Source organism: Humulus lupulus, chromosome 9 (genome assembly GCF_963169125.1).
Source record: "Humulus lupulus chromosome 9, drHumLupu1.1, whole genome shotgun sequence".
Taxonomy (NCBI): Eukaryota; Viridiplantae; Streptophyta; class Magnoliopsida; order Rosales; family Cannabaceae; genus Humulus; species Humulus lupulus.
In genome coordinates, this window is record NC_084801.1 from 12,145,441 (window position 1) to 12,155,926 (window position 10,486).

Genomic DNA, 10,486 nt, shown 5'->3' on the forward strand with positions numbered 1-10,486 from the left:
TAGGCTAACCTTTTTAGAAATATTAGGATGATCATATATGCACTATGACTTTGTTTGGTATTTTTGATTCACCATGTACTTAAAGTTTATATATTTGAGTAATTTATTTTCTTTCATCTCTATTTCTTCATCTTATTATCTTTATTTATGTTTACTAATAGTATATAGATTTTGTCAAGCACTTTCTATGTATTATCAAATTAGTAAAAATAATATAGATAATATATTTATCATTTTCTTCATCTCATTTATATATATTTACTTTTGCTAAATCTATATAGAATTAGTCATGCTCTTTCTATGTATTTTATAAATAGTAAAAATAATATTTGTGTTAGGTTTTATGTCCAATCTTTTATTGCATTATGGCCAATGGTATAATGTCATTTTTAGATTTCTCATAAGATTTATCTCATCTTTCCATGGTAAAGAATAGTAATCACTTGAATACATTTTTGTAAAATATATTTGTGCATCAATGTTAAATCTTCCAAATGAATAGTTGAGATGTGAACTATCCATTTGTGTAATTTTTGTGAATCAAAGATCCAAATAAATAAGTATGCATATTAGTGACTCTTGATCATTCTTACTTGTTACCTATTGTTACATCACACTTTAATCTATCTTTATTTCTAATATTTAAATCTCAAAAACAACAAAAATATCACTTGTTCTATTTTCTTCATATTATTTATCTCTAACATTTATTTATTGATTAACTTTATTCATTTGCCTCATTGGAATCGACCGCCCGATCTATACTACAACCACCGCTAAGTGGAAGTCACGTTTGAGCGTTAAACAATATTATATATATTATGTATGGGAATATAGAATTTTTAGTGATGTAGGTTTTAAAGAAATCCTATTATAGAAACTTCAACTAAATAGAAAGTAATTTTCTCAAATTTCCATATTTTTTAAGAAAAAAATTCCCTGGACAAAACATGTTACAAGATGAGTCCTATAAATTCAATTAGTCCAATTTTATGTCAACAAAGACAAGGGTGTACAATTATCAAAATACTATTTTTAGTATTAATCTAATTTCTTAATTTTCCTTTGAAGAACATAATAAAGTACCCTAGCTAATAACTTCATACCAATATCATTACAATCTTCAATATTATTTATAAACTTGGGGAACTCGTCTGAAATCCAAATACCAAGGTTCCCAAATTACTCCCAATTCCAACATACAAAAACAACTTTGGCTTTAAATATAATCTATGGTTAATTAAACAGATTGTTGCTTCTCTAGTGAGCTACTAGGCATGTTGTTTTCCCAGAACTTGTAGTGCAAACTTCTGGTCTCCAACATCTTCTCAACTTCTTCAATGGGAAGTCCCTTTGTTTCTGGGACACAAACCAGAACAAAGATTAGGGCCACAACTGAAATCACCCCAAATATCAAAAACGTCCAAGAGGTCCCAATGGCTTGGGTCAAGGACAAGAAGGATTGGGCCACAATCAGATTTGAAATCCAGTTTGCTGTGGCTGCTATTCCTCCACACACACCACGAAATCTTAGTGGGTATATCTCTGAGTTTACAATCCATGGAACTGTTCCCATTCCTGGTGAGAAAAATATTATGTACAAGGCAAGGCCTACGAGTGCAAGCCATCCCAATTTGCTTGGGCATCCCCTTGTGTACCATAGCCTGTCTTCTTTTTTGCACATGTCCTTAACGGTGTCGTTTGATATCAAACAAGCCCCAGGAAGTAACTGAAATGTATGAATATCTATTTGTCAGGAGAAATATTGCAAACATGACATGAAGCACAAATTAATGTCAATCGAATGGACTAAAACAGATGATATTCTAAGAACCAATTGAAAACGACAGATGATACCTTGTCGTTTGCAGAAGCACAAAATCCACAATCCGGTTTAGAAGCCTTCAAACACTTCATGCAGTCCCAAGTTCCAGCACCAGCTCCAGCCGAGCTGTAATCCGGGCAAGTGTAGTTTCCAAAATGCGACGTGGCCGAGGTGCTCACCGCCGGGGAATGAGTAGTAGTCTGGTGGAAAACGGCAGACAAGAGGCCGAGGGAGACAATGACACCACACAAACTGATCACCAAAAGCTTCTTCCTTCCAGTCCTGTCAACGAAGTAGATGCTGACAACGGAGCCCAAGGCGTTGAGGCCGGCGGTGACGAGGGAGAGGAGGAGCGCCGTCTGGTTGGAAGCGAAGCCAGCTAGCTGAACTATGGTGGGGCTGTAGTACATGACAGTGTTGATGCCTACAAATTGTTGAAAGATTTGGAGGCCTACACCAGCTAGTAAGCCTCTTCTGACTGTTTTGGTTTTCAAGAGTTGGGAAATGTTGATTTTCTCGGCTGAAGATCCTTTTTCGTGGAGTTCTGCCTCCACTGACTCCTTTAGAACTTGCATTTCGGTTTCTACCTCTTCAGCAGGGTAGATTTTAAGTAGAATGGCCTTTGCTTCTTCTTCTCTGCCCTGTTTATACACATACACTTATTAGTCACTAGAAACCTCCACAGCAAAATAGTTAATATATAAATAGAAAAAAGGGATCAGTTCCTTAATGTATATTGGCAAATAGTTAATCATCTTTATTTAACAATAATAAACTCCGTATTATTTTTTTTATTTTATAAATTTGTGTAATAGTTTATTTTTATAAAGTGATTGAAATTTTTTTAATTCATCTTAAAAATAATTTAGATATGTAAAAATTATTAATATAAATATTTATATTATTATAGAATTATAATTTATGCTATTATATATTGGAAAAAAAATAATTTGATTTTTATTAAAATTGTAGATAATGTTTTATCTTAATTTTTTAATATATTTATATCAATATATTTTATTTATTTTATGATATTATTTATTTATTTAAAATTTATATTATAATTAAAAATTAATAAACTTATATATATTTATGTTTAATTACCTCGCGGAAAAGCCAACGAGGTGATTCGGGAAGAAAAAGCATCAAGACAAATTGCACCAAAGCTGGTAACCCAGCAACTCCAAGCATCCACCTCCATGTCCCCGGGACCTAACAATTAAAATGAAATAAATCTAAAAGATATCAATCATCATAGTCATCAAAATATGTCATCTCTAGCTAGCTAGGCTTAATTGATTGATTAATAAACTATAACTTTTTTTATTAAGGTGACCTTGGTGAATGCCAAATTGATGAGGTAAGATAAGAACTGGCCTCCGGTGATGAGAAATGCATTGGTACTAACAAGGGCACCTCTAATCTTAGCAGGAGAGGCCTCTGAGATGTACAAGGGAGCTGTCATGGACGCCATTCCAACCCCAAAACCGACGAAAACCCGGCCGACGATCAGAAGGGCGGGGCTCGGAGCTGATGCCATGACCACTGCTCCAACGAAGAATAAGAAATCTGCTACGAGGAGTGCAGTTCTCCTCCCTTTGCGGTCATTCATCCATCCCCCAATCGCAGCTCCTATTATGGCACCAGCCACTGCCATGCTCACTATGCTCTCCTGCATGCGCGCGTATGCATATCAAAATCCATATTCAATTTCTTCACTAATAGAGTTATTTTGGTTATTACATGATCATCACAAGTTTTATAGCTTAGGACAGGTTCAAAAAACTTGCTACATAGATGGCATGTTTTAACATTTGATAAATGTTAACTGATAGTAGTGTACTGTCTGAAATTGGTGCAATTTATTGATACAATCTAGTAGTACCGAGGCTTACACAATTTAAATTTATAATTAATGTGAAATATTACTAATCAATCACGAGAGGTGATCTAATGTGATGTTTGACATTTGATTGTACTAAATAACAACACTCCTATTTTGATGCAAACTACTTAATATTATTATGAATCAACATCTTTTATCCAATTTTTGTTTACTTAATTCATATTACACCATTTATAATATACTTATTAAATTAAATTTTTAACTTAATTATTTTATTTAAATATTTTAAATAATGTGTTATTTTTATTGATTAGACACCTATCAAATAACAAAAATATTGATTCATATCATTACTACTCTTAATTGAGTGCTTTCTTTCTTAAAAAGAGGAACAAAATATCAAAGTCCACTTATTTCTAACACCCTGATTTGTACTTATAATAAAATGAAACGGATAGAGGCACATGAATAAAATAATTTGATCAACATATGGGTAGTAATTTTTTTTTTGTTACTAAACGATTTTAGTCGCAATATATTTAATTTATTTATTTATTTGCTACTGCACAATATTTAATTACTTACGACCGTTACAACATCCCCTGACCCTATATCACCGGTAATTGTTTTATATTTTATTTCACTACAATATATAATATATTTTGAAAAATAATTTTAACGAATTTCATTTTGGTCATCCTTATCTTAGTTCCATTTCCCTATGACCCATCCCTATGCCCAACAAAATTTGGACATTTGTTTATTACTTTAATTACTTGAGGCTCATGTGGAGTGAAAAAAAATCACCAATGTCCAAATTTCCTGTCTCCTCCATGTTCCACCAATTATTTAAAGACACCTCATTTATTTAATTAATATATATTTAAATTATTTACAACTTTCTCTTTTCCCAACTATACATAAATATGGTATTTTAAAATAATTGGTGGGACATGGAGGAGAGATAGAATTGGGGACAGCAAATTTTTTTTCGGTTTACACTATAACCTCAAAAGAATACAAATAAAAAAACATAAAGTGAATATATTATTTATTTTCTTGGTGAATTGGATTTGGATCTCTAAGTGATATATCCGGCTAGAAAAACTTAACAAAATATTACCAAAAAAATAAAAAAAAAGTGTTCCCAAATAAAACATCTAATATTGAATACTTGACAAAATTTTAGTAACATGTCAAATATATAACTCGCTCCTGAATTCATATTATATTATGGTTGTGTTTGATAAAATTTTTGTTTTTGAATTTTTTAAATACAAAAATAAAAATATTACTTTTTTTTTTGTTCTTTATTTTTAAAAAATAAAAATATATTTGGTAACTTTTTTTTTTTTTTTAAATAAAAAATAAGAAATGTGTTTGATAATTTTTATTTTTATTTTTTGTTTAACAATACAAAACGAATTATTGATTTGAAGAAGAGAAGAAAAAAAACGAAAAGTCAAAAACTGTTTAAAAAAAAATCCTATTTTCAAAATTTAATGAATTTTAATTAAATTTTTCAAAAATAATAAATAAAAATAGAGTTACCAAATACTATTTTATGTTTAATTATCAAAATTTTAATTAATTAAATAAAAAAATTATTTTTTTTAAAATGTTACCAAACAACACCTATATTAATTTACTTTTCTTTGTTAGAGTTTTATAAACTATAATTAAATACACATAGAATAGACTTGCTGAAAATAAGCATAAAAGGGGTCCCCTAAGAAAACCTTTATGTTAAAATGATGTATTAATTCAAATAGTATAAAGTCTGGACTTATTGGAAATGTATATTTTTTTTAATGTAAAACAAAGCTAGCTAGTCAAATTTTATGACTATTTGTATAAGAAAAGGACCCCTAACTCCCAAGCCTAATGTTAATTAAGTAAAAAGAAGAAGAAAAAGGAAAGGTTAATTTTTCCTCTTAAAAAACACATACTTTAAGCTCTAATTATAATCATCAACCAAGAGGTGAGGATGGCCAAACAAAAAAACGCAAAAGTGTAAATAGATGTTATACAACGAAGAGAAAATGACCAAATGGTTAGAGATGGGTTACCAAAGAAAAGTTTGGGTACTTAAAAGGGCATTATGGTCAATTGGCATCCAAGAAAATGAAATCATTATTACCCAATAAAAAGATAAATATATTCTTTAAGCTCTAATTATAATCATGAATAAGAGGATATACAGCCGAAAGAAAATGACCAAAAGGTTGGAAGTGTAACCAAATAAAAGTTTGGGTACTTAAAGGGCAATATGGGTAGAAATTAATTATACCAACTATGCACAAATTCTCAAAAAAAAAAAAACTATATATGTAGTATGGACCAAGATGAAGTGAAGAATATACTAGACAGCACAAGAAAACAATACGTACTTATCAAGTAAACATAAGGGGGGTAGGGGTATTTTGGTAATTAAGTTTGTATAAATATATGTATATGATATGAATGAATATGATATACCTGCAAGACGGTCTCTCTGTCCACTGACTTGAAGTCATCTCTAATGTAAAGAAGAGCTCCTGATATCACTCCTGCTCATTCCAAAACCAACACAAATAATATATATCTACCTCATACATATACATATATATATAGAGATATATTTAGAGAGAAAGAGTATATATATGAACAATATCTATACACATAGTAACCTGTGTCATAGCCAAAAAGAAGGCCACCAATTCCAGCGGAGAAAGCAAGGCGAAGAACATAAGGGTTCTTCCAAGCCAAAGAGAAACAATCTCTGAAAGCAGATGTGTCTGTTCCCGGATGAACAACTCCTTCCATTTTCTTAATTTTCCGGGAAAAAACTAACACTATACTTAATTACCCTTTACTCTTTCTCACTATCCAAACACACTTGCTATACTTTTGTCAAATATAAACACACATATATATAGAGAAGAAGAAGAAGAAGAAGAAGAAGGGATAATATATTAGTGTGGTAAAGTATGTATGTATAAAGCCACACAAGAGAAAAGGGTTGTTTATATAAGAGAAGAAGTGAGTGAAAAGAAAATAAGGGTTTTTCTTATATTAATCTGTATATTTATGTACTGATATGGGCATATATATATATATATATATAATTGTATATAGGAGGTAGGGGTGGGGGAAAGTTTGCGTGTGTTATTTTTATTTTTATTTGTGTGATGAGACTAAGAGAAAGAGATTGAAATGTTTTAAATGAGCTTTTCTTCTCTATTTTTTTTTTATATATATATTAAGTCAAGAGAGGGTCTCTATTTTATTTTTATTTTTAGAGGAATCAAGAGGGGCTCTACCACACATTTTGTCATCTCTCCGTGCTTTAACTCCCTACATACATCACCTTCAATTTAATCTCTCTTGTTATTTACCATACATTTAGGGCACGTGAGAGCCACGCGCGTACATTCATAGAGGGGTAATTTTATGAAAATCTTCTCTCTTTTTTCTTTGTATGTTCAAACAAAAGAATTCATTAATGTTGGTCCTGATTCATCATCAATCTTCGCCCAATTATCCAATAGCTGTTTGACATTCTTATTTGATGTTTTTCCCTGTGGGCCTCTAGTTTGTACTACGGAAATTAAGTGTTCTCTATAAAAGCATTGACACGTTCATTATATATAATGTGTAAGTATTTAATTTTAATTTTGGTCAACATATCATTACTCTACTAAAATATAGCACACTTTATAGAAAAATTTATCTAATGGACTAAAAATTATGCAAAATTTATTACATTCTAAAAATTGATCTAAATTTAGATCACAATATAACATAAATCAAATTTGAATAAACAATAAATATTCACTTTTTATTTACTTTTTTACTATTATTTATTATTTTATTATTATTATTTGTATTTTATTAAATATTAGCATTAATGGCGTATTTGAAAACAACTATGTAATTACTACCTTAGTAATTGCATAACTGAGCAATTACACTATATTTTAAAATATAATGTGTGTTTGGATGTCAAATAGTAATTACTTATGAATTCATATTGTTATGTTTGGCAAAACAGTTAGTAATTATACAGAAATATAATATTATGTAATAAATACTCTTTAAAATTGGGCTGGTTATAAAATTTTTAAATCGGTTTGAGTTACCTAATTTATATTCTGCCCAAATAACGAATTTTTTTAACCCGTTCAACGGTTTGTGCGAGTTTATCAGGTTACCCGCCCAAACCGGTATAACTTTTTTTTACAATATGTTGTTGGTGTAATTGTTATATATCAAGCTTCCAAATTTCAAAACTTTCTATAGCTTTTAAAATATTAATTGAATCAACATTAATGTGTTAAACAAACATTTGTTCTTAAAATAAAAAGAAAATATTAAAGCTTAAAGTCCATGAAAATATTAAAAAAAATATTTTTAAATAAATAAAAGTTTAATTTGGCGGGTTATTAGACCTCTCTTTCAACCCGCCCAATTAACAGATTGAGTGGGTTAAATTTAATTCGGATTTTTTGAGTTGCATTTTTCTTTTATTTTTTCGGGTTGGTTTGGGCAGTTTATTTGGGTTAGGCGGGTTGCAATTTTTTTTGCACAATCCTAGTTTTTCGTAATTACACCCAATTCTTATGGGAGCTATGAGAATTGGAGAGTGTAATTGGGACCCCAATTAGGCAATTACATAATATGATTGTATGGTCGGACAAACACGCTAAATTGAGTAATTACTCCGAATTACACTAAATTTCAATTACAGAGCAACTTTCCAAGCGCACCTAAATGTAGATTTATTTACATCACTTTTTCATCTATGTGTATTGAAACACAATTGTGAAAGTTGTGTGAAATATGTCATTTACTTCTCTTTTTTTTTTTTGTTAAATTTAGCACTAATTTTGCATCTTGTATTGAAGATGGTTCACATGAGATATACAGTATGAGTATTGATACGTGCACTCAAAAAATGCACAAAAAAAATTACACACAGTAACATAACAGTTAATCAAATTTATCAAAATTAGAATCTAATGTTTTAAAAAAGCAATGTCACCTTACTTCGGGTAATATTTTGGTGCATATTTTAGATGCACAAATCATTATTCATATAATATTTGTTGGGTCATCTCTCTCCATTGAATTTCTCCACATGAGATATACAATATTTGTTGGGCATGTTTGAATGGGTGGACATTAATACTTCTAAATAATGATACATACACATACTTCTAAAGAATAAGTTTTCATTTCTTTTCTTTTTCTTTTTTATTTTAAAAAAAGTTACACAATCTCAATACTTAGGATTTGATTTTTTCTCAAAAAAAAAAAAGTACTTGAGTTAAATTGGCGAGAATAGCAAAAAATAATTAATTAGAAATTATGGACAAAACTCCTTAGTTTCAGATATTTTCTTACTATTTTTTTTTTTTTGTGGACAGTATTTTGTCTATTGATTTCTAGCAGTCAAGTGCTAACGAGAACCCGTGTAATACGTAATTGGGAAAAATCTTGTAAAGATAATAAAATCTATTTCTCAAAGAATTTTTTAAAAAATTAAATTAAAAATAAAATAAAATAAAGCATTCTTATTTTTTTGAATAAAATAAATTAACAAATTAAAGAACTAATTCATAGCTAATCTATCATCATCATCTTCCTCATATCACATTTTATTATTTAAGGTGTAGGGTTTGTATTTTTCAATCAATTAAACTAATTTTAATTCAAAATTCTAATTTAAAGTTTCATCCTAATTCACCCCACTGTGGAGGACCAAGAAAGAAATTTAGGCCTTTTCACAAGAAGTTCATTATAGTCAACTAAAGCTTGAGGTGACTTGATTTTGTGGAGGAATAGCTCGATGTCTGACACAGAGAAAGTTGCTCGTTACTGCTACAAAAGAACGTCATTAGAGCTCAACTTCTGGTGTGGAAGAAGACTAAGGAGACGTTTGGTTAGAGTGAATGAAAATTAAAAAATATGAAGGAGTGTGAAAAAAAAATAGAAATTGAATAAAAATTAGTATGAATAAAAAAAATTGATTTGTATTGAAATAATTTTTCCTCCCATCTTCAAATGGAATAGTCATTCCACCAAAATAGTGGAAAAATCATTTAATTGGAATGACATTCCAATACCCTAAAATGCAACCAAACAAATAAATAAAATAAAAATTAATTCATTTCCATTCCATTAACTTTAACCAAATATCACATAAGTGTGTGAGAGCTTGATATAATATTTTTATGGCTGAGTTTATATTAGAATTGGTGTTTGTTATCTCAAAAACTCTAAGAAGATAAAATAAAAACATTATTCTAAAATTATAAAGATGTGATATGATAAAACGTATGAGCATGGTTTTTTTTTTTTGTAAAGTAGAGATTTTATGAGTAAGGGTCTCAATTGAATTTGAATTTGTTCATAATTTTTTTTTTTTTTGAATTTTTTTTCTTTTAGTTCTTTGTTTGAAAATAAATAAGTTAATTTTTTATGAGTAAATACTCATTATTCAAATATATACTTTAAAATTTGAGTTTAAATTTAGTCAACATTTTTTAATATGACCAAAGTTATTATCACTTATAAATAAATAAATAATCAAAATTGATTTAAAAAACAATATTGACACATGTCATATTTTTGTTAGTCCAACTTATAAATTTATTTAAAATACAAAATCAAATTAAAATAACTAATAAAAAAATTTAATAAAAGCAAATTAAAATAATAATAACAAATATATGCACACATCTAATTATTGACACTCCCAATCCTTTTGACTAATTGATTAGATTCCACACCAAAATTATGACATGTAATTTTGTTTTAGAATAAAATATGAA

At 29.0% G+C, this 10,486-nt stretch overlaps 1 protein-coding gene across 1 annotated transcript; it reads right to left on the reverse strand.

Annotated features, from left to right (window-relative positions):
* Positions 1-1,088: 1,088 nt before the first annotated feature.
* Positions 1,089-6,740, reverse strand: LOC133802410 (probable inositol transporter 2). Its single transcript, XM_062240709.1, has 6 exons — positions 6,341-6,740; positions 6,150-6,220; positions 3,162-3,497; positions 2,930-3,037; positions 1,858-2,466; positions 1,089-1,729 (listed from the first exon to the last, which is right to left on the reverse strand). Exons 1-6 carry the CDS (start codon positions 6,474-6,476, stop codon positions 1,241-1,243), a joined length of 1,749 nt encoding a protein of 582 aa, XP_062096693.1. The 5' UTR covers positions 6,477-6,740; the 3' UTR covers positions 1,089-1,240.
* Between the last annotated feature and the right edge of the window lie 3,746 nt (positions 6,741-10,486).

Excerpts from the sequence above, each read along its gene's own strand:
- LOC133802410 (XM_062240709.1), bottom strand. The coding sequence starts at position 6,476 with ATGGAAGGAGTTGTTCATCCGGGAACAGACACATCTGCTTTCAGAGAT. Across the intron at positions 3,498-6,149 it reads ACAGAGAGACCGTCTTGCAG|GAGAGCATAGTGAGCATGGC; the intron begins GTATATCATATT and ends GCGCGCATGCAG. Across the intron at positions 2,467-2,929 it reads CTCGTTGGCTTTTCCGCGAG|GGCAGAGAAGAAGAAGCAAA; the intron begins GTAATTAAACAT and ends GTGTATAAACAG.